The sequence below is a fragment of the Bemisia tabaci genome, chromosome 9 (genome assembly GCF_918797505.1).
Source record: "Bemisia tabaci chromosome 9, PGI_BMITA_v3".
Taxonomy (NCBI): domain Eukaryota; kingdom Metazoa; phylum Arthropoda; class Insecta; order Hemiptera; family Aleyrodidae; genus Bemisia; species Bemisia tabaci.
This window is the reverse complement of record NC_092801.1, coordinates 33928688-33951369: the sequence shown is the minus strand read 5'-3', so window position 1 is coordinate 33951369 and position 22682 is coordinate 33928688. Positions and strand designations below refer to the sequence as shown.

Here is a 22682-nt window from a genome sequence, read left to right as displayed (position 1 = left end):
ATGGAGGGAGAAAGTCTGGTAACTTTGACTCTTAATCTCAAAAATTGAAGAGGATATTATTCCAGAAATTCTGAGACAAAATACTTGGGTTGTTGAAGAATGTGTTTAAAGTAATTGCAGGCAGTCAAGAAAAATTTTCTCCTGGAGGCTGCCAGGTCTCTTTCCACACACTTTTCACTCTCTTTTCAAACACTTGATATTTCTTTGGATACAAATTTAGGTAAATAAGTCATTCTTTATTTCATTTCATACCTTTTACTTGCAATTCTGATAATTATTTTTCATTTTCTGATCATCCTGGGTATCTTTTGTCCTAAATAAACCCTACAACTACCGAGTTCCTCAAGGTCATAGACACTATCATTAAAGGCGAAACGTACAAGTAGAGACTTTCGTACATAAAATAGTTTTATTTTAAAAAATATGATTGGTTTCAAACAGAAAATTACAAGACGGAATGACAGCAATTTTGAAATTTTTTGACAAGCAAGATGAACAGAGGAATTGTTTACAACACGTAACAATACAAACGTTATTCACAAAATTTCTCTAAGTTCAACAGATGAGAGGTTTGACACTAGGGAATCAGGGGAGAAAAGAGGAGGAGAGATCGATCAAAAACAACTTTGGACTTAAAACATTTTGGGAAAATAGAGACTTTTTCTCCTGCAGATTTAATGTTACTGTAGGTAACATATCAACATCGTCGCTACATGAATTTGCTCTTGGTAGAAGTTTGCACTTGGTGCAAAGTTAAAGAGAAAGACAGAAGATGATATAAACAAGGAGACAAAATAGAAAAAAAAGAGAGGAAGTGAGTTTTGGTGGAATATGATTTGAAGAGGTGATGAGAGATTAGGTGAGCAATGATGTTTTCAACACATACTAAATTTCAATGACATTATTACATTAGTTCAAACTCTGAGGTGAGTAACTTGAAGAATACAGGAAAGTGAAACGTCAACAGTGAAAGTGACTAGGCATTTTGATAGAATGTGTTTCTAAAAAACTGCCTGGATTAGGGTTACTTTTGCTCTTAATCATTGAAGATATCATCGAAACTCTGAAAATAAAACACAAGCCCACCTAGTGGTAGAGAGATCTTCACAAATAAATATTTCGGTTACCGTTACAGGTCACTTACAGGTATTTGGTAGATATAACAAAGTGGCGTGGCTTATTTGGCACCTTAATTTTAGAGAAAAAATCGACCTGGATTCCCAGAGACTTCAACACTGGAGCAGCTTAAACACACGAGCACTGATTCACTTGGTGAACAAACACAATGTGCAACTACTCCAACACTAATTTTTCTGAAGTATGCTGCCTCAGATTGATTTTGTGAAACATGAGGATGAAATTGACAATGCAGTAAATTTTCTTACAACTACTACTCAATTCTATATTTTTCGAGTTCGTTTATTTCATAATATGATGAAGCAAGATATCTTTATATCTTCCGGGAGGACATTTTCCTTAACCTCTTTCATGAGCGAAAAGGGAGAAAATCTAAAAATCGAACTCGGAAAGCTCAAAAATTGCAGGAGATATGTATCTGGAAGTTCCAAGAGCAATATTCTTAGGTTGTAGACAGAGATGGTTTAAGCCCTTGGAAAAAGTTAAAGAAAATGTTCTCTCAAGAGATTAGGGCCCTATTCATAGCATTTTTGTCACAAACAGGTCTGGCAGAATTACTGAGTCCTCTAATTAAAACGACATTGGTAAAAATGAGCGAAGTTTAACAGAAATGCCCCCAAATGCATTTTGAAAAAATAAAAAAAAAAGTTAGGAGTAGTTTCGAATTTAAATAATCGTAACTTTTTTTTTTTTTTTTTAATCAAAAATACTAAGTGGAGAAGCAATATTTGTAACAAGAAAAGAGGAGCTAAGCTTTGTTTTTAATACTGAGCCTAATGGAGAGATAGAACTTAAAACTTCATTTCTTCGTCAGTTCAAACTTATTGCAATTTGATGCATTTCTGTTAAAGTCTGTCGAAATAGAGGTTTTGAAGAAAGGCACATTTTTTGGGGCAAATATTCACTTGAAATCTGATTAAAACAAGTTAACTAGAGTTTTGTTTACAAAAATGATTTGAGTTTGATGATGGTAAAATACCATTTCAATCTCAGTAATCTTTCCTTAACATTTCATACAGCAAGCCTGTTAGTGGAATGAACACTTGTTAATGTGTCTTCAAGTTGCAGTCACGTCTACCAGCTCCTATAAAATGAATTCTCTCCAATAAATGAGGCTTCTTTCTTGGAGAGTTGTGAAAGGGTCTGATTCTACTCAACATTTCTTAGCTTTGTCAAATGGAAAGAAAATAAATCAAAAGCCAACAACATCAGCTAAAGATGGAGATCAATCAATTCTCTTGGCTTTGAAAAGGAACGGAAGAGAAAATTAAATGCTCATGGCATCAAAATATTATGGTAGTGCAAAAAATGTAACCAACGACTCATCCTTAGCCAGAAAAATCTGAAGATTCACAAAAATCACTGATCGGACAGAACTTGTAAAAAAAAAATCACAACATTTCGTTACTTAATGAGGCAAGGTGAGTTTAAGAAGTTTCAACAAAATAAGAGACCAACGAACTCATTTGAGAAAAAAAGTTAACAATTCATGGAAATATTTTGGTGGAATAAATTAACTTAACTTCCACTCAGAAAATGTCAACGGAAGGTATTCATAAAAGCATGCTGAGCAAAAATCAAGCAGGAGAATTTGCTGAAGAAAAGTTATTTTTTTAAATACATTTTTTAACAATATATGTTCGAACTATCAAAAAACTAGTGCAAATATAATGAAAAATCACAAAAATGCTGAACATTTAATAAAATTTTTCTGAAAACAAAGATGGGAAATAGAAAAAAACATTCTGTGCAAATAGGGGAAAAATTGACAAGCAAATATATAGATGAAAATAATTTAAATTTAAGAACGGACAGAGGTTTCGGACTATACAACATACTGTTATCGAGGTGTTATCCAAGTCAGGTTCATTATTGATGAAGATACATGCAATGAAAGTAACAGTTGTCTTAAATTGAACAGAAATGTTCCAACCTCACCCAGAACCATGCAAGAGAAGAAGATCAGCATGGTCTTGATTTTGCATCTTTGCTCCTTAGACATTTTTACGTTCTATCATGGCTAGGGCAAAGATCTTTGATTCTGCTAAAAAATTTGTCTACCACTATAGAGGAAGCTGCTAAACTTTAAGGGTGAAATTGAACCACTGATCAGATGTAGAAAATCTTTAATAGAAAGACACAAGAGTCTAGGGTTGTGAAGGTACAAATACAAATAAAATTCAGCAAGGACAAAAATGTTTAACTCCTTCAGCTGAGATACAACTCGACATTTCAATTGCACAAGCAAATTGTAAGAATATCTTCTTACTGTTCAGTTGCTAGATGCAGCAAGACAAAATAATCAATATGATGAGCTGAGGAAATCAATACAACTCCTGAACAATAATAATATAAAAGTTTGAGTTCATTACTGAATTAAACAATAATTAGAGAAAATCTTGAGGATTCATCACTAGTCTACAAAAAGAGCATCAAAAACTAACAATGCTTCCCAGCTAGAATTTTCTTTCCAGTGATGAAAATGTGAAACATTACTTGCAACTGGGATATTAATATATTGTGAAGCATCAGTTTGATTTCAAAAATAACACGGTTGCTCTCACAATATTTTGCAAAATTAGTTGTTCCTCAAGAGCAGCTGGATTCCTGTTATTAATAGAATGCTCTCGTCAGAATCATGATAGAACTCATTTTAGTTAAGTTGGCAGCTGTTTAATTCTGACCGTTGCACACAGGAGACTGATTGACATTCCTGCGCCCGGCAACACCGTTGCCTACAGTCAATCCTCTGTGGCTGTAGGACGACGGTAATTGCAAACAACTGCTAACTTATCTGGCATGAGTTCAGGCTAAAGCACATGAGAAATTATTATGTCTTTAGAGCCTGTCTCCGTAGGTAGGGTTGGCGATTGACACAAATATGCATAGTGTATGCGTAAAAACAGAAGCAACCTCCATCTGAAAGCCTCAAAACTATGTAGGGATTTGGGTAACCTAGAATAAAAGCAGGTGCTCCCATTCCTGTCTTACGTGGAGAAGCAATTAAGCAAAAAATGGACTATCCACACAATACATTGTGAGATAACTGTATGGACAATTGAGGGCTTTTCTTTGTGCGGATCGCAGTGGATCGCGATGAACATCGGTATTTTTTTATTCCGTTCCTCAGCGTGATCCAAGCATTCCAGGTGGATCAGGGTGGAACGCTGGATCGCTCTTCCAAGGTGGGGCAAGCTCGCGATCTACTGTGATCCTAACCTAATGCGAGGAAGTTGCCGTCCCCAAAAAATCAAAACAATAACAAATCGAACCCAATTCCAAGTTTGGATTTTTGTATCACTTGGAACACTTGGATCGGTCCGGATCGCTCAGGATTCCGATCCAGTGCTATCCACTGCGATCCACCCTGATCCGCGATAAAAAAAAAGCCCTCTAATGGGGCTGGACAGTCCATTTTCCATCTGCGAGAGTACCTACTTCTGTAGCAGGTTACCCTAATAAAAATGAGATAGAAAACAGGAAGGGTCAAACCCATCTTTCATCATATTATACGGCAATATATACAACTAATTGACTAAAATAATTTCTATTATCCGACTCGATACTGTGAGTGTGCGAAGTCAATCTGCTTTAACTGTAAAACCATTCCGTGTGAAATCGCACTTGCTTAGAATTAGGGTTTTTCAAACAAATATACAAATACATTTGATTGATTTGGGACAAATCAGTCGAGAGAAAATTTCAACTAGTAAGGTGCATGCCGACTGTACGGATTTTCCCGGTATTTCCCACCACCATAACCTTGCGCTCCGTAACTTCCGGGGTAACCAACCGCACTGTAATCATAACCTGCATAAGATGCACCATAACCATCATAAGCTGCAGCACCATAATAATCAGCAGCTGTGTAGCCATAGGAATTCGCATAGCCTCCACCCCTTGGCATGTAGCCAGCATTACGGCCACCTCTTCCACCCATCGTCTCAGGGTTGAATTTGACTTTCTTAACATCTACTTCTTTACCGCTAATGACTTGCTTTGGGTCCTTCAGAACTTGATACGCTACTGAGTCATCGTCAAACTGGATGAAACAAAACCCTTTTTTCTGGTTTTTCATCTTATCGAAAGGCTGCTGAAACTCGGTGATGGTTCCGTACTGAGAGAAGTGATCTTTAATTTCCTGCTCCGTCATTTCGGAGGTCAATCCACCAACGAATATTTTACACTTAAGAGGGTTTACCTTTTTGGTGATTTTCTTTGGGTCCACTTTCTTGTTACCAATGTAGTGATCACCAGCTGCGAGAAGATTATCTATCGTTTGGGCATCGGTGAAGACGACAAAGGCAAATCCTCGAGGGAGCCTAGTTGCTGGGTCCATTTTGATATTGACACTTTCTACTTCTCCAAACTGACTGAAATATTCCTTGATTTCGGTTTCTGACGTGTTCCGACCTAAGCCGCCGACAAATAGCTTTCTGTCATCATCACGACCCGGTCCAGCCGCGCGTCCGTTAGCTTCAGCCATGATTCACAGATTTTGGCAGGAGAGATCAAATCGTAAATAACTCACAAATGTGTGGAAAATTGGAGCACAAATATTTCTAGAGTGTCAGGTATTATCTAAGCGAAATTAAACTACCAAAACAAGATAGATAAGGTTGATAAACTTCAAGACGCCGCAAAAATGGACACGGTATTTTCAAAATAAACAAAATGGAGGGAAATGCGAAAATTCACAAGGGAATAAAACGCACAGAGGTATGTTCCCAATGGATTTCGGCGTACCCAACAAATAACAAGCCAGCATTACTCTCGAGTTTTCAGTTTATGTTTCGTGAAAAAATAAGTAACGGAACAAAATTTGTATAAAATTAACATTTTCTCCTCAAATAATGCGACTTGATAATCCAAAATTCACAACTCATCGAAATAAATTAATATGTTACAGCAACTGGTGTTGTGCGAGCTGCATACACGTATGACCATAAGGAACCGGAAAAGGCTAGCATCGATTAAACGATGATGAATGAGACATATTCCTTCTAGTCTGATGAAACTCTGTGCTGCCTGGTGCTGCCATATTGGATTTTTTTGTTTCCTGTTTCCTGTTTCCGGTGACGCCATCTTCCTAGAGGCATTTAGCGTTAACAGCGTGGGTTTACACGTGACGCAGCGTTTCCTTGGATATAATCAAGATGTAAGTATTTATATTATCTGTAATTGTTCGCAAGAAGGTTCATATACAGTTATTACTTACTGTTTCAGCAGATTTTCAGGCTTTTTGTACCCTGCCGCCTGTCAATTTCGGGACCCATCACAGCGTCCTTTCTACAAGGCCACCGGCCTTGTGCATTTTAACATTATCTTATCAGACCGAAGCTAATTTAATTTTGGTAGCTTTTGTTCTGTTTCGTTGTTTTTCACCCTAATGTATCTCTGCTCATGTCGAGGCTGCCTGATTCAATATTTCGTGGCTCTGAGGATCGTTGCCATCACACCTATCGGATCAGCCGTTGACTGAGATTGATGAAGTACACGTATGATACTGATTGAGCATTTTGTACTGTACTGAACTGGAATGCAGCACATGCATCCCACTCTTGTATGTTCTTCGTTTAGCCTGTGCTGTCATTTTGTTGCTCACTTGCATGCCCCCTAGCTGCCCAATGAATCCTCAGATGTGATGATAGCGGAATAGAAGGTCAGTAGTTTGCCTTGCCTGTTTTCGTCTTACCCATAGACCCTTAGGGTTCCAGGTAATGTGAAAGTGAGAAGAAAGTTTTCACTGCATGTTACTGACAGGGTGGAACTCTTAATTTTTGTGACACAAGTGCCTTGGCGGCTCTCAACGGATGATCGAACAACCGGTTGATTGTATGGCGTCATAAGGACTCAGTACCCTAATTTCGTTCTTGAAAGACCAGTAACATAACAGTATTTCTCCTCCTTCTCAACTTAGAGAGGAACATCTCCACTCCAACCCGGATTCTGAGACCCCTGTAAGTGCATGGATAATAGGGTCCATGTCATTATGGAGATCGTATCTTGTGATTTAAACACGTCTACTCAAGTGTTTCTAACTTCGTTGTTTACATGTTTGTGTGCTGAATACATCAAAGCTCTCACATGCATTAGGAATTAGTAATTGAATTCTTCTTTTTATTTTAAATTTTGTGATGAATTTAATGATTTAATAGGTCCTCTCAGTCACAATTTTTGAACTCCGAAAAAGTTTCAACAGTTGATGCTGTGACGGAGAGAATCCCTCATGCTATGTTGAGAGTCCAACTCCATGTGACGCTAAACTATCCATGCACAGGAGCAAATACTTTTGCAAGTTTCCTACCGGATGCGAGGAATCCATGTCTGGAATCTCTGTTACCCTCTTAATGTATCTGCCTCTTATTAGGGCTTGGAGAATTCGAATAGGTTTAGAGACGAACACTTACTGCAGCATGGAGGATCATCACTATGGTCTTAGTTTTGACAGATTTTTGAGTCTGTCCCGGAAATAACCAGTGTGCCCACTCACTTGCCTTGCAGAATTTTACATCAAGATAAGAACTTAAATCGCACATCTCTGACCCATGCAAGAGGTTTATTTCTGATGGCAATTCTCAGTAAGAATAAATTTTCTCAACAGACATTGCCCATTAATTGATCTGACTCAGTGCCAGCCTTTTATTTCAAAGTTCTGATTCACTTGAATTTTCCGGAGTCTCCAATATCACTGAGGCAGAGGCCCAGAAGATAGTGTCACGGCTTTTCCTGCAGTGAAATTCTTTCTGTAAAATCAATCCTAGTTCAAAAGCCTATTGCCCTTAACTGTGATTGATTTAGGTACATGGAAGCACCAATAGTTTTTGATTTCAGCCAGTGAAAATTAAATATTAAATTCTTTTCTATCGCTGATACTCTTACTTAAATGTAATGCATTTCTCCTAATCCATTTTATTAGAGCTAGCATATCGTATGTTGAGACAAACGTCGAAGTATTGTTTATGTCACCAATCATCGGTGGACTGCATGTATTAACCTGTTGAGTGGTGCTAATTCAGAGCCAATCAGAGATTCACGTTTGTCTCATCATACGATGTGTGAGCTCTATCATTTTGAATTATGTATCGTGAGCAAGTTAAGATCACCCGTTACCATCTTCTGCCGGCCTCTTTATCAGTACACAATATGCTCTCGAAGTGTCACCTTGTTTTCCTACAGATGTCCATCTCTTGTTCAAACTAATTTCCTCTTCCTCTTTTTTTGTCACCAGAACGAACAATGAGCGTCGTATGCCACCCACCAAGTTAAAACAAGCTTTTGCTTTCGAATGCTGAATATGGATTGGAGAATGAACTGGACTTAATTTCTTGGAGGAATCCTTCCATTTTCAGCCTGACATACATTGTGGTCAAGTCATGGAGTAGAAGACAGTGGTAATTTTCTTATTATTCTCTATATTTTTTAAGGTAACAGGAAATCATGCTTTAACAGTTCAGGATGAGTATCATAGCTTCATGCTGTAGGTTACAAGCACCATGTAACTTTATCCTGATTCCATTTATGTTAACAGTCGCATTTGAAAAACAAAAGGGGAATGGGTCATGCTGTAGCTTTTACTACAGAGAATTATATTGAGCTGTCAGCAGGGAGCTCTTTTCCTTGCATTCATATAATGCAGCAAGTCAAGAACACCATACAAAAGGCACGGATTAAACAATATTTTTATTTGAAATGGAATTCTTGCATTCGTGCTCTAACAATCAATTATTTATGCTATTTTAAAAGTTTTCCCAGTTTTATCGGGACTCGTGTTGATGTTTTCTTCGAAAATTTTTGTTTTTACCTTTTCTTCCTGATCTGGTTATCTTTCTGTTTTTAAAATGACGATGGTCATTTCGGGATCTGAGTATCCTGTCATCAGATCTTCTGACCACTCCATGGCTTCTACTTGTCTCATGATAAAACTCATTTAAACCCAAAACTAATTAGACGCTGTATTTACACTCACATCGCGAAACGGTGGGTTATCATGAGGGCTGATTCATCACTCAACATTACTCGATTATTTATGCAACGAGGTATTTTATTCAAGGTATGTATTTAATGAGACATTGTAGCCGAAAGCAATGGTGACCACTGCTTCTGAAAAAAAGCACTTGAAAGTAACAGTAATTCATTACCATTTCACCATGAAAAATGTTGAGTTAAACAACTGTACAGCTTAAGGTAGGTACCAGAAACGCTATAATTTATTTTTGTTTTGCTGGAAATGCTCAAAAACTCTGCGAAGCTGCCAATGTTTCAACAAATAGCACCATAGCAACTGCTCCCTGCTACTCGTTATGAGCTACCTTTCTCTTCTAATGCAATTGCTGTTCTGCGACAATTGAATTACTGTGTGAGTTTATTTATTATTTCATATTGCCCATTAAAACCATAGTTTTGGTGCATCAATGCTCATACCTCCAATAATTAGCTTTCGGGATAAAAACTGCAGAAGAAGAACAGCATAGCAGCTTTATACCCAAGTGAGTTTTCACTCCATTTGTGATCCGGATCACACCCCTACAGTTATTTGAGTATTCCTCTACATTAGTATGAATTATTTGTTGCGTCTTCACAAGGACGCTCATGATAAAGACTGCCGAATATTTTAGGAGAATTTTCGCTTTTGTGGGGATTGTATTGGATGAAATCCTCTTAACCTGCAGGAGGTATCCTCGGAACTTTTGCTTCTGAATTTGCATTGGCTCATACGGAGCCAATGATGAAATCAAACCAAAAGCTAATAATATAGTAGCCATTCATTTTAGCCAACAAAATTTTACAAGGCTTAACTCAAATTTGGAAGGTAGGACTGCTAAATATCTTGCATTGACATCATAATTTTTAATCGTGAGAATGATGAAAACTCCTTTTGTCACAAACTTTTCGAAAGAAATAATGCAGGCACTGTTTGTGCAATAAATACAAAGCCAGGTTTTTAATTTTCACTGGTTTTTCATTTTGAACTGTTCAGAATTTTATTTTACACTCATGCACCGAAGTTGTTATGCATGATGAATTGCTGTTCAATAGCGTGTTGCTGTGCTATTTATTTCTTGCATCGTTGCATGATGTCAAAAGCAATCAATGCAGGGATCAGGAGAAACACCATGACGTATCAAGTGATGTCATGCAAATATAAGTCTGCTTTTATGTCAACGCAATTTTCTTTTTAACCAGCACTGAACCAAATCATATGACCACATTTGGTGGTTTTTTGAAGGCTCATTTCTCCTCCCAGAGAACGTGAAACCAACTTATTTTTTTTGCGTTTGCCTTGGGATAGGATGACAATTATTTTGATTCATTATTGTTTTTGACGGTGCTGACAAATATTCATGCTGTCGAAAATACACTCAATATCTGACCTTTACAGGCAATGGCAAAATATTCAGTGCTACTATTACAGTCATCAAAATCTGAAGTAATTTTTTGACCATCGAATTTGAATGATAAACTCATTCCTTGATTACAGAAGCCCAAGGTTTCTGAGGGAATGAGGGTATTAGGGACCTCAACTGAAAGGAATGCATCCTGAGCTATGAAGTAGAAGTTGTTAGTATTTAAAACTGTTGGACATATCACAATATCACATGTCACATATTTGCAGATGGCACTGGATCTTGCCTGGTTCAGTTAATATTTTTCAGGCCTCCATTTTTATATACAGGATCGTCTGCTGAACAGAAGAAGAAAGTCAGCAGTGAAAAACTTTGCTGAACCCAGGTTTGTGAAACCATGGTTTATCTAAGTAAGTCAAATAACTAAAATGAGATAATTTTTTTTTATTATTTCATTTTATCACCGATGCATATTCCTGGTTCTATTCTACCAGATATCATGTACCAATTTTGCCACACGCTCTGAGCTGAATAAAATATTCTTGCTCACTTTTCTCTAGCTTTTCTGAAATTAAATTTGGCTGTGAAAAGTGATGAACGAGTTAGTCATAAGTAGTCAAATAAACTTGGAAAATCGGTCGAACGAAAAATGGAGCTCGCAGTGCTAGTGCTCCCTTTGCGAATCACGGCGGAATTAGACGCGCACCGCAATTCGGCGTTCCAGCGGTTTGCCTATTCGCCCGAGTGAAGGCTGAATTTTGGCGGTGTGAACACTTAGACCGTGAAGAACTTTACCGGAGTCTATCTAAATCATATTAATAAAATGCGCGAAGTGAAGTTTTTTATTTCACTTAGTCAACAGTGAATATTTCTGGTTCTTCCAGTTACTACATATTAATTTTGCCTCTTTCTCTATGCCAAATAAAAGAAATTATCTTTCTTACTTGCTTTTGTATTAGACCTTTGTACTTGCCTGTTTTTTCAAATTGTTTTTTCTTTTGTTTTGTGATATTATACTTAATCGTTTCAAATCCAAGCTGGAAGAGTGTCGAAAAATTTGCGTGATTACATTGCAACATTAATCCATACAGCTCCCTTAGAGCAACCTTCATCGTAATATAATACTTTGTCGTCAAGTGAACAATAAAAATATTAAAATCGCCAGAGTATTCCTCTCTTGGTTTCATATTGAGATGCCAACATCTCTTATAAATGTGTTACCCAATTTTTCATCCAGGAAAGTAAATATTCTACAATTCCAGAGTGAGGAATTGTAATTCCTCCAAAGATCCTGATGGTAACCTCTTGAACAGGGCCGGATTTTCCCACTTGCCGCCCATGGGCTGCCTGCATTTTGCCGTCCATGGGCCGCCTGCATTTTGCCGCCCATGGGCCGCCTGTATGTTGCCACCCCTTCTCATTCGTTTTGAAACACTGGGAAAAAAAAAACACATTGTATCTAGGGTCCAGACTTTTGAAAAAATTGACAAGAAAAAGGACTCATACATTTTTGATTCAATCAGATTTAAGCTTAAATCTAAGGGAAATCCGCTCAAATTAAGAGGCTTGGTTAAATCTGATTGAATCAAGAGTACTTTTTTTTTTCAATTTTTTTAAGAGTCTGGACTTAAGATCCAATGTGTTTTTTTTTTCCAGTGAACATCTATACAAAGCATCAAGTGAACGTGCCGGAGTAGGAGATATGCATAAGACGCGTTTATTCATGTTGGGCACATTTTTTGTGTAAGCCCTGTCAACACTATCAAAAGTTCACGGAACTTCGCGCGAAAGTTAAGTTCTGTAAACCTATTTCTGTGTGGACAAGGTCTTTAATTTCTAAGAAATGAACGAAAAAATTATGGAAGAATAAACATGAATGTGATTTAATACGTTTAATTTCCGCCAACGCGCCGACCGCATTGCGTTTGGCGCATCGCGTGAAGTATCCCTACAGTCTTGTAGGCGCCATGCGTTTCACGCCAACCGCTGCTGACCACATTACGTTAGACCCAATGCTTGGAGTATTCAGGGAGTCTTGTAGGCGCTAATGTGTTTCATGCTAACCGGTGCGTCGAGGGCCTATCCCAAAGGCCTCTCCTTTTCATCTTAGGTCCTCGTCATCATTGCTCTCTGCGCCGCGCCGCACCAGGCCAAATTGCGTGTTTGGTTTCTCTCTCAACTAGACTAATGAAAGGTGCTGTATCCAGTAACACCGAAAGACGAAAATATTGGAAATTACTGTACTTTAACTCTCAGGAAATGAGAGATTTTTTTGCCTTTTCTTGTTTGTAATTTTTGTTCTAAATCCGATTTTTTTTATACCTACATTTGAAAAAATTGCAAAATTTAAAAAGTGGGGTGACTGGGGGGGGGGGGGGGGGTTGTCACACAAAATTAGGGAGCGTCGACGCCCTAAGTGGCTGTGGGAGGATAGAAAACTGGTGGCAAAGCGCTGAACGCTGGGAAGCTTTGCAAAGCCCAGTAAGAATGGCTCATATTTTGAACACAAATTATTATTTCAAAAATCGGCTTTTAAGAATGTTGAAATCGTACCTGGACGAAGAGTGCTCTTTGATACTGTTTTGGTAATCGTTGGGCTGTCACAGACTACAGTCAATGAAACAATTACAAAAGAAACCATAGGGGCAGAAAAATCGCTTTGGTCCCCTGGTCTGAATTCTTGTCGAAGTAACTTCTCCGCGAAAACAAGTTTCATGTTCACGTGAACACGTAACAACGACAGCCAGGTAGCTTCAAAAGCAGCACTCTCATTTTGCATTTTTTTCTCTTTTTCTTTTTTTTTTTATTTTGATTTTGGTCAGCTTGTATCCTACTTAAGCTGCACTTAATAAAGAACTCTAATAAAAAAAACTCTAATAACCATATTAATGAAAATCTAATAAACTAAATAAGTCAAAAATCATCTGAACTTTAAACTTTGTATGTGTACTGAAGTTTCCCGATCATTCGACCCACTAGATAAGTGGTGAGCGGCTGTGTAACCGAGGGGGGGGGGGGGGGTCGAGAATATCCGCGGCCTAAAACATGATATTTTAAAAACGCAGAAACTTATAAATTGTTAATTCTGTTAATGTTCGTATTCTTAAGGGGCAAATTTAATTACTGCCGGGAATGGAAAATTCGGAGGGCTCGAAGAATGTAGTTCCATGGCTCTCTCCAAGTCTTATCAAGTCCTACCAACGAGCCGGGTAGCTGAAGATTTCCTTCCTCTCCTGATCCGATTCCTTCCTGGGGGCCAGCAGGCATAACACAGCAAATATCGTTTTTTGTACTATTCCCTCTTCATCAAGATTTTATTCAAAATAAATTGCCGTAGCGGTAATACAAATGTCGAGGCCACTTCCATTTCATCGGGTATTTGCTTCACAGTTTTTAAAAAACAGTTGATGACGGTGTCGTTCATCCACCCGCCAGGCTTACGTAAGTTGCTAAGACAGTCCGCGGTAAATTTTGCGGAGCTATACGTAAACAAACACACTTCGTTGTATCCGTTGCGGCTGGGCAGTCATTAGATTAGCGAAAATACGGAAATCATCGTAGAATACATCCCCCAACTTGAATAATAGGTGAATCTCTTCCGTCGCAAAGATGGAAAATTAGCTCCTCTTCCAGCTTGAGAGGTCCTGGCTGCCTTGCCCTTCCATCTTCACTGCCATTTCCTGTTGGCAGAGCGTGAAGACCTGAGGCTAATTTTTGATTCTATCTTGATTTGTCAAGATACATGTGTAGACTACTCGCAGCTCTAAAATTCTCAACAATTGAAACTCCCAAATCAATCGCCCATCAAAATAAAAACCTACGTTCCAGTATTCCAGCGTTATGGAGGAAAAGTCGGGGGTAAGTGTTCATTAATCGGGGTTCTTCTTCGGGGGGGGGGGGGGGGGGGGTTCAAGTCGGGGAGATACAGCTCTACGGAAGTACGTATCTAGAGAAAAGAAGGTCAGTTAGTCTGCCTATCGCCATCAACTGCAAGCTGTAATCATTCAAGATTATTCATGGAATTCCGCAAAAGTGATGATTGAAGTTTTATTTTATGAAAAAAATTGTTTATACTCAAAATTGTTTATACTCATGAGCTTAGAATTGAACGTTAATTGGTAAGATGTGATATATTGTGCTTGATCCCATAGGATCGTATCCCCATAATAATAGACTTCTTGGATCGACGAAAGTTATAGGAAGGGCTGTTTCACCCGTTCGTTTAAACCTTTATTAAAAGGTTTTATTGGCAGAAATGAGTCTGCTTAGATTTCTGGTCACATCATAAACAATGATGTCAGCGGCAACATAGCCACGATTCGCAGTCACGCAAAGGTCCAAAGAATGTTCTGATGATAGGAATTACACAACCCATCGCAGATGCAATAAAATTAATTACTAAAGAAATAAATATAAACTGTAATTCAAGCTTGGACTCCTGAAGTGGTCCTAAACTTGAGCTTGAGCAAAACTTCGATTTCGGTGGCTTTCTTTACTTTGTTAGAACGGAAGATGATTGGCTATTCGCAGTCACGCAAAGGTCCAAATAAAGTTCTGAGGATAGGAATTACACTACCCATCGCAGATGCAAAGAAATTAATTACTAAAGAAATAAATATGAACTATAATTCAAACTTGGACTCCTGAAGTGGTCCAAAACCTGAGTCGGGAACCCTGACCGGGTGACGGGAAACCCTGGAATCCGGGAAAAATTCCGGAAACATTAAATAACGAACATGTTCGTTGAGTCTCCTGTAAAGTAGTAAGCAATAGTCTGCTTCAATCTGCTGTCAATTTCAGCTATCTGTATAAGTTAAAGTGTGTAGCTATACCGGTACGCTTTGGGAGAGAAACCTGACCAAGGAGCCAGTGGAAACATCGTATTCCGTATTTCCTGTTATTGACGTTTCATCCAGAATGAGGACACAATCTCTCAATCTCTCTCATGGTTTCCACCTTTATCCCCATCACATCAATGACCTCACGCAATATCCCGCTTTCACATTTCAGGTGTTCGATTCTTCGTCGAAGGGTTCTATCGGAAAGCAACAGTTGTAAAGGTCGACTTTTCCCGCTAGGGGAAAAGCCGCCTCTTGGGACCGGAGTCCCGAAGGGATGATGGGTGGGACATCAAAAAGAAAGAACAACGGAGTTAGGAGGAACCCTTCTAACTTGTCCAACCTCCACGCGAGACCGCACAAATCATAACACACTAAAAAACTAAGGAGAGAACGAAGATTCAGCCTCGAAGGGCTGATTTCAATAAACAACTTACATCTCACGACGCGGTCACAAAAGATCCAGGAACGGGAATGGCTGAAGGCCTGACTTGTGTTTTCGGGTTCCTCCGCCTGCGCGCTGTTGGCGGAGGAAACCGAAAACAGCAAGTCTCAAGTATCTGGCGGGAGGGCTTTGAACTCTTTACACCGGGAACCGTGACCGGGTGACGGGAAACCCTGGAATCCGGGAAAAATTCCGGAAACATTAAATAACGAACATGTTCGTTGAGTCACCTGTAAAGTAGTACGCAACAGTCTGCTTCCATCTGCTGTTAATTTCAGCTATCGGTATAAGTTAAAGCGTGTGTAGCTATACCGGTACGCTTTGGGAGAGAAACCTGACCAAGGAGCCAGTGGAAACATCGTATTCTGTATTTCCTGTTATTGACATTTCGTCCAGAATGAGGACACAATCTCTCGATCTCTCTCATGGTTTCCACCTTTATCCCCATCACATCAATGACCTCACGCAGTATTCCGCTTTCACATTTCAGGTGTTCGATTCTTCGTCGAATGGTTCTATCGGAAAGCAACGGTGGACCCCGATTAACAAGTTCTTCGTAGACTGACTGTCCCCAAAATCTAGACTTCCAATCGCAATGTATGAATATCTATAAACTTCGTGTTCTGACGGGAAGCTTCTGCGGACTGATGTGAGCTTCTGCTCGATTTTCACGGAGTGGAAGGGCGCCGCGAAAAGCGGGACAACGGTGCGCCATCTCCTGAACGTAATCCTCAACATCCTCCCTACCTCGAACTCCCGCGCTCAGCTGTATCAGGGCTAGGGGTGATGGGTGTATGTTCGGACAGGGAAGAAAATTCCAAGGAAATTAAACAAAAACTTTATTTTTAACAAGAAACAACAATTTACAAAGAAAGGTTATTATTCACACACAACTAGTTAGGCAAATTCCTGAAAAATCATCGTTCTCATCTCGTTCCGCATGACATACTCTTGGTGTCAACAAGAGAAGACCGGGTGATTTCGGATCTAGAGGTGAGCTCGCGACATCCTGCCGTTGTGGTGCCGCCGACCGGGGTCTCTTATTCTTCTTCGAGGGTCCGCCTGGAAATAGAAAGGACGTCGACAAGTCCGGAAATAGTACCGATTTTTTAAGGGGGGGGGGGGTTCGGAAGTACTGAAAAAGTGTGGAAATTCCGCAGAATGCCCGGAATTTTTTTCATTTTTTGATCATTTTTGTCTCAATTTGTGCGAGAAATTCAAATTTTTGAAATTTTTCGAATTTCGTCGAATGGAGGTACTGAAAAAGTACTGAGTTTTTCTATTGAGGAGGTACTGAATTTTTTGGGAATGTACTGAAAAAGTACTGATTTTTGGCCCGCCTATGTTTTAGTAGACACCCTGCATCATGATTTTTCTTCAAATCTGTGAGAATGGGATTCTTATGAGGACTCTCAATCTCTCTCATGGTTTCCACCTTTATCCCCATCACATCAATTACCTCATGCAATATCCCGCTTTCGAATTTCAGGTGTTCGATTCTTCGTCGAAGGGTTCTATCGGATAGCAACGGACTTCCAATCGCGATGTATGAACATCTACAAGCTTCGTGTACTGACGGGAAGCTTACGCTGATGTGAGCTTCTGCTCGATTTTCACGGAGTGGAAGGGGGCCGCGAAAAGCGGGACTTCGGCGCGCCATCCCCTGAACGTATAACTCTGGATTAAAAAATAATAGCGGCAACAAACAATAATAGCCTTTTGTTTTTCATCAGCATAAACCTATTGACAGAAAAAGTAAAAAAAAAAGAGAAAAACTAATAAAGAAAACATTCTTATTGAAGATTGAACACAGATCAAAAATTAAATTGGATGTTGGAAACATCACTGCAAGAAAATAAATTAATACTCTTCCAAATAAAAAGCGAAATAATAATGAAAATCTGGTACTTAATACTGGAAGCTCTCACAAATGCAAGAACTAATAAATATTCTATTTTTTTTTTTTTTTTAAAATCCTCAACATCCTCCCTACCTCGAACTCCCGCGCTCAGCTGTATCAGGGCTAGGGATGATGGGTGTATGTTCGGACAGGGAAGAAAATTCCAAGGAAAATTAAAACAAAAAACTTTTAATTTTTAAACAAAGAAACAACAATTTAAACAAAAGAAAGGTTATTATTCACACACAACTAGTCATGCAAATTTCTGAAAAATCATCGTTCTCATCGCGTTTGGCATGACATGGCGTCAAGAAGTCCGAAAATAGTACCGATTTTTTAAGGGGGGTCCGGAAGTATTGAAAAAGGGCAGAAATTCCGCCTAAGGCCCTGAATTTTTTTCATTTTTTTATCATGTTTGTCTCAACTTGAGCGAGAAATTCAAATCTTTGAAATTTCTCGAATTTCGTCAAATGGAGGTACTGTAAAAGTACAAACAAGTTCTTCGTAGCCTGACTGTCCCCAAAATCTAGACTTCCAATCGCAATGTATGAATATCTACAAACTTCGTGTACTGACGGGAAGCTCACGCTGATGTGAGCCTCTGCTCGATTTTCACGGAGTGGAAGGGGGCCGCGAAAAGCGGAACAACGGTGCGCCATCTCCTGAACCTAATCCTCAACATCCTCCCCACCTTGAACTCCCGCGCTCAGCTGTATCAGGGCTAGGGTCGATGGGTGTATGTTCGGCCAGGGAAGGAAATTCCAAGGAGAATTCAAACAAAATTAAAGAAAAGTTATTATTCACACACAACTAGTTATGCAAATTCCTGAAAAATCATCGTTCTCATTTCGTTTGGCATGACAGGGCGTCGACAAGTCCGGAACTAATACCGATTTTTTAAGGGGGATTCGGAAGTACTGAAAAAGTGCGGAAATTCCATAGAATGCCCGGAATTTTTTTCATTTTTTGATAATTTTTGTCTCAATTTGAGCGAGGAATTGAAATTTTTCGAATTTCGTTAAATGGAGGTACTGAAAAAGTACTGACATTTTTCTATTGAGGAGATACTGAATTTTTTGGGAATGTACTGAAAAAGTACTGTCCTCTTGTTCTCGCTGAAGAGGATAACGCTCCCATGGGGGAACCGATCATTCAAGAAAATTGCAACATCAGCGTACGAAGCAACAAATTGGTTAACGCTTTTCTTTGCACCTGGTAGCGTTGATACTTCTTCCACTCTGTAAGTTACCTTCTCTCGGATATACAAATGCGAGATTATCCGATCCATACGGATACCGTAGCACCTTTGTACGAAATTTACCAGGAAGGATGTGCCGGACTTCCAGATGGGCTCCTGCATCTCTCTGACGCCTCTCAATCCGCGTGCACATCTCGTTGTAGGCGAAGGATTTATTCGTTACAACAATACAGAGGGAGGGTTGGCCCCTACGTCCAACTCCTCCACTCTCTTAAATGAAGTTATACACGGACACAGTTTTTGGCCCGCCTGTTTTAGTAGACACCCTGCATGATGATTTTTCCTCAAATCTGTGGGAATTGGATTTTTATGAGGACCTAAATCTCTACATTTCACCTCTCTCTACGAAATATTGGCGGTTGGTACCTAGAAGGAACTCCGGGTATAAAAGTTTCTTCCAGCGAACTATTTCAATGGAAGTTCCAGTAATAGTTCCCCCAGTGGCGCCGCCTTTTTGGGGGAACCGGGGGGTGACAGGTGTTCGGGAGGGGTTAGGACCTGTAAGGGAGCTGCTCGAATTAGAATATTTGAATATCACCATAAATATGTAATAATTGAATCTCAGAAAGTTACGAAATCATTATGTCCCTCGTTTTTCATAAAAAAAATAGCCAGACTACTCTGTCTATCTTCATTTTTGTATGTTTTACCTGGAAACTCAAAGTATTCCACCCTGCTTCTCTACGCCGTGCCACCGTGAGGAGCAATACCGATGAATATGTGCCAAAGGTTGTAAGCGATTTGCGAAATCATGCACTATCGCTCACAATGGACCACTAGACAAGGTACGAATTTAAGCGATCTGATACATGTTTCTTAACCAGAATTTCACGTAGAAAACGATTCACACAACGAAAATTACGGAAACCAACTCCTAACGAAGATATTAACGTTTTTATTTCACATTGGTTACGAGGAATTTGAACTGCCCGCTCACAAGAAACTCAAAACTGTACGTGAGTCAAATCGCCCACTACAACGGTTTGAGCAAGCTTCTCAATCGAGCAATGTTCATTTCCCATTATATGTTGTTCAAACCAAAAGAAATTTGCTATAGCTGAGCCAAACCGTCAAGATTGAGGTTTCCAAATTTTTATATTGCAGAGACTATCATGATGAACGTTTAGCGCGCGATGTGAATCACGTAGAGCATTGAGTTTTCATGAGCGGGCGGTTTGAATTCACGCATCATGAATCATTAAATATCTCCGTAAGGAGTTGATTTCGGTAACTTTTGCTATGCGCATCGCATTTTACGTGAAATTTTGGTTCAGAAACATGTATCAGAATGCTGAAATTTGTACCTAGTCTAGTGGTCCATTGGTAGTTTCATCCATATAGGATGCTGATCAGCACTTCGGGGAAATTTAATCAGCGATATGAGAAGAATTAACTAACACCGACGAAAAATCTATGTTCTCCAATTTAAATATTGTCTTCTGGGGGTAGCCTACATACGGAAAAATGGATTTTTATAATTCTCAATAAAACAAGGACACTTATTAGAGAAATAATGACATATTGAACTGTATATTTGCGGAGGCAGCTGAAACCACTCATCTCGTGAAATCCTTCCTTAACAATGATTTCGTTTATTACTCCGCATAATATTTTACTCATCAGAAAAATAGACCTAGTGGGGTTTCCGGGTTTTTTATATGATTGTTTTAAAAAAGTAAGACTTTTTTCAGCGTCTTCGTTATTCCACTCTAATTTATCCGCTTTTCCTTTTTTTACAATTGACGGATAAAAATTCTTGCAGGGAGTTTTCATAATATTGTGGTTGACTGTGACGCTCCACCCAGGATCTTTTTTGCGAACTTCTTTCAGACGACGAAAAATGATGAAAAACTTGTTATACGCATTTCTTTACACGTGCTGCCCTCGAAAAACTCGCAGCTTTAGTTGATCGCGCGTCTAAAACAAAAGCCACGAAGGGGTTCCATCGAACGTCAAAAGGGATTCAATTAGATTTACAAGAAATGATCAGTAAAAAAATGTAATAAAGAGAAACAGAAGAAAACGGAACATGTTTCGCATGCACCTCCCCATTTTAGACTTTGCTGCGGAAAATCTAACGTGTACTCATGTGTTAAACAAAAAATTGCATGGAATTTACTATAGGACAGGCCGTCCTGACAATTGCGAATGATATCGTTGTATGAAACATGTTTCGCATGCACCTCCCCATTTTTGATTTGCTGCGGAAAATCTAACGTGTACTCATGTGTTAATCAAAAAATTGCATGGAATTTACTACAGGACAGGCCGTCCTGACATATGTCAATGATATCGTTGTATGTCTCGAACGCCCCGGTCAACAAATTTACCACTTGCCCGTGAAGATCATGCATCTGAGATAGGGTTATATGGAAACGAAACATTCCTCTTTGGAGATGAAAGTTTCCTCTCCAAATACGAACGTTTCCCTTGCGGAGAGAAAACCTTTCTCTTACCGAACTTTTAATATACGTCAATGAATTGACTGCCGAACTCCTCCATTGAAGGGGCGTCATTTTGCACCAATCGCTCAGTGTAGACGGTTCCCGTCTGAATTTGAACCAATGAACGTGTTCTACTCTCTAAAGAAAACTGTAATTGCATTGTATCATCCGTCGACCCACTCGCACAGAAAAACTTGTCTGATTGATTGGGGTTGAATAAATAGTTTCAGACGTTGAGCGTATCCCGGAATACACGCAGCATCACCAGTGCCCGCAGATTCGTGGGTATGCAACTATCAACACGTGAATGTCGTTTTGATTGCCGAACTCTTCAACTGAGGGGGATTCATCTCGCTCCAAATACTCTGTACAGACTGTTATTTAAGGGTGTGAAACAGTACATAAGTTGATGTCGCATATTGATCGCTGAATTCCTCCCTTCAATGGAGAAACCATTCGTCGTCATTTTGCACCGATCACTCAGTGTAGAAGGTTCCCGTCTGAAATGGAACCAGTGAACGTGTTTTACTCTCATTTGTCTTGAAAAAGAACTGTATCTATGAACGTTGTGTTTTTTTAATACTGAAAGAGCAGTGTTGTTACAGCCGTCGACGCACACGCACAGAAAGACGCGTCTGAAAGATCGGGGTTAATGAAATAGTTTCAGGCGTTGAGCGTAGACCATAATACACGCAGCATCACCAGTGCCCGCAGATTGGGTATGCAACTCAAACGTCAACGCCTTGTTGATTGCTGAACTCCTCCATTGAAAGGGCTTCATTTTTCTCCAAACATTTTATACAGCCTTTTATTTGAGGATATGAAATTGTACCCACGCTGATAACGTATTCATTGCTGAACTTCCCCTTTGAAGGACCTTTTTTTGCCCCAAAAATTTTATACAGCCTTTTATTTGAGGGCGTGAAACTGTACCCACGTTGATAACGTATTCATTGCTGAACCTCCCCTTTGAAGGACCTTTTTTTACTCCAAAAATTTTACACAGCCTTTTATTTGAGGGCGTGAAACTGTACCCACGTTGATGGCGTATTCATCGCTGAACTCCCCCTTCGAAGGATCTTTTTTTGCCCCAAAAATTTTATACAGCCTCTTATTTGAGGGTGTGAAACTGTACCCACGTTGATGGCGTATTCATCGCTGAACTCCCCCTTTGAAGGACCTTTTTTTACTCCAAAAATTTTACACAGCCTTTTATTTGAGGGCGTGAAACTGTACCCACGTTGATAACGTATTCATTGCTGAACTTCCCCTTTGAAGGACCTTTTTTTTGCTCCAAACATTTTATACAGCCT

General features: G+C 39.3%; 1 protein-coding gene and 1 long non-coding RNA gene across 4 annotated transcripts; one reads left to right on the top strand and one right to left on the bottom strand.

Annotated features, from left to right (window-relative positions):
* Positions 1–390: 390 nt before the first annotated feature.
* On the bottom strand, positions 391–5822 carry LOC109030395 (RNA-binding protein squid). Its single transcript, XM_019041338.2, has one exon. It carries the CDS (start codon positions 5621–5623, stop codon positions 4844–4846), a length of 780 nt encoding a protein of 259 aa, XP_018896883.1. The 5' UTR covers positions 5624–5822; the 3' UTR covers positions 391–4843.
* Positions 5823–6191: 369 nt separating this feature from the next.
* Positions 6192–16584, top strand: LOC140225490 (uncharacterized). 3 transcript variants are annotated; one of them, XR_011900565.1, is made up of 3 exons: positions 6192–6295; positions 8369–8531; positions 16258–16584. It is a non-coding gene; the product is annotated as an uncharacterized lncRNA (long non-coding RNA). The 3 variants fall into 3 exon arrangements; XR_011900566.1 differs by lacking the exon at positions 16258–16584 and adding an exon at positions 15495–16250; XR_011900567.1 differs by lacking the exons at positions 6192–6295; positions 16258–16584 and adding an exon at positions 6306–6799 and having other exon boundaries at positions 8369–9760.
* The last annotated feature ends 6098 nt before the right edge of the window (positions 16585–22682 follow it).

Coding starts and splice junctions, on each gene's coding strand:
- LOC109030395 (XM_019041338.2), bottom strand. CDS start 5,623: ATGGCTGAAGCTAACGGACGCGCGGCTGGACCGGGTCGTGATGATGAC.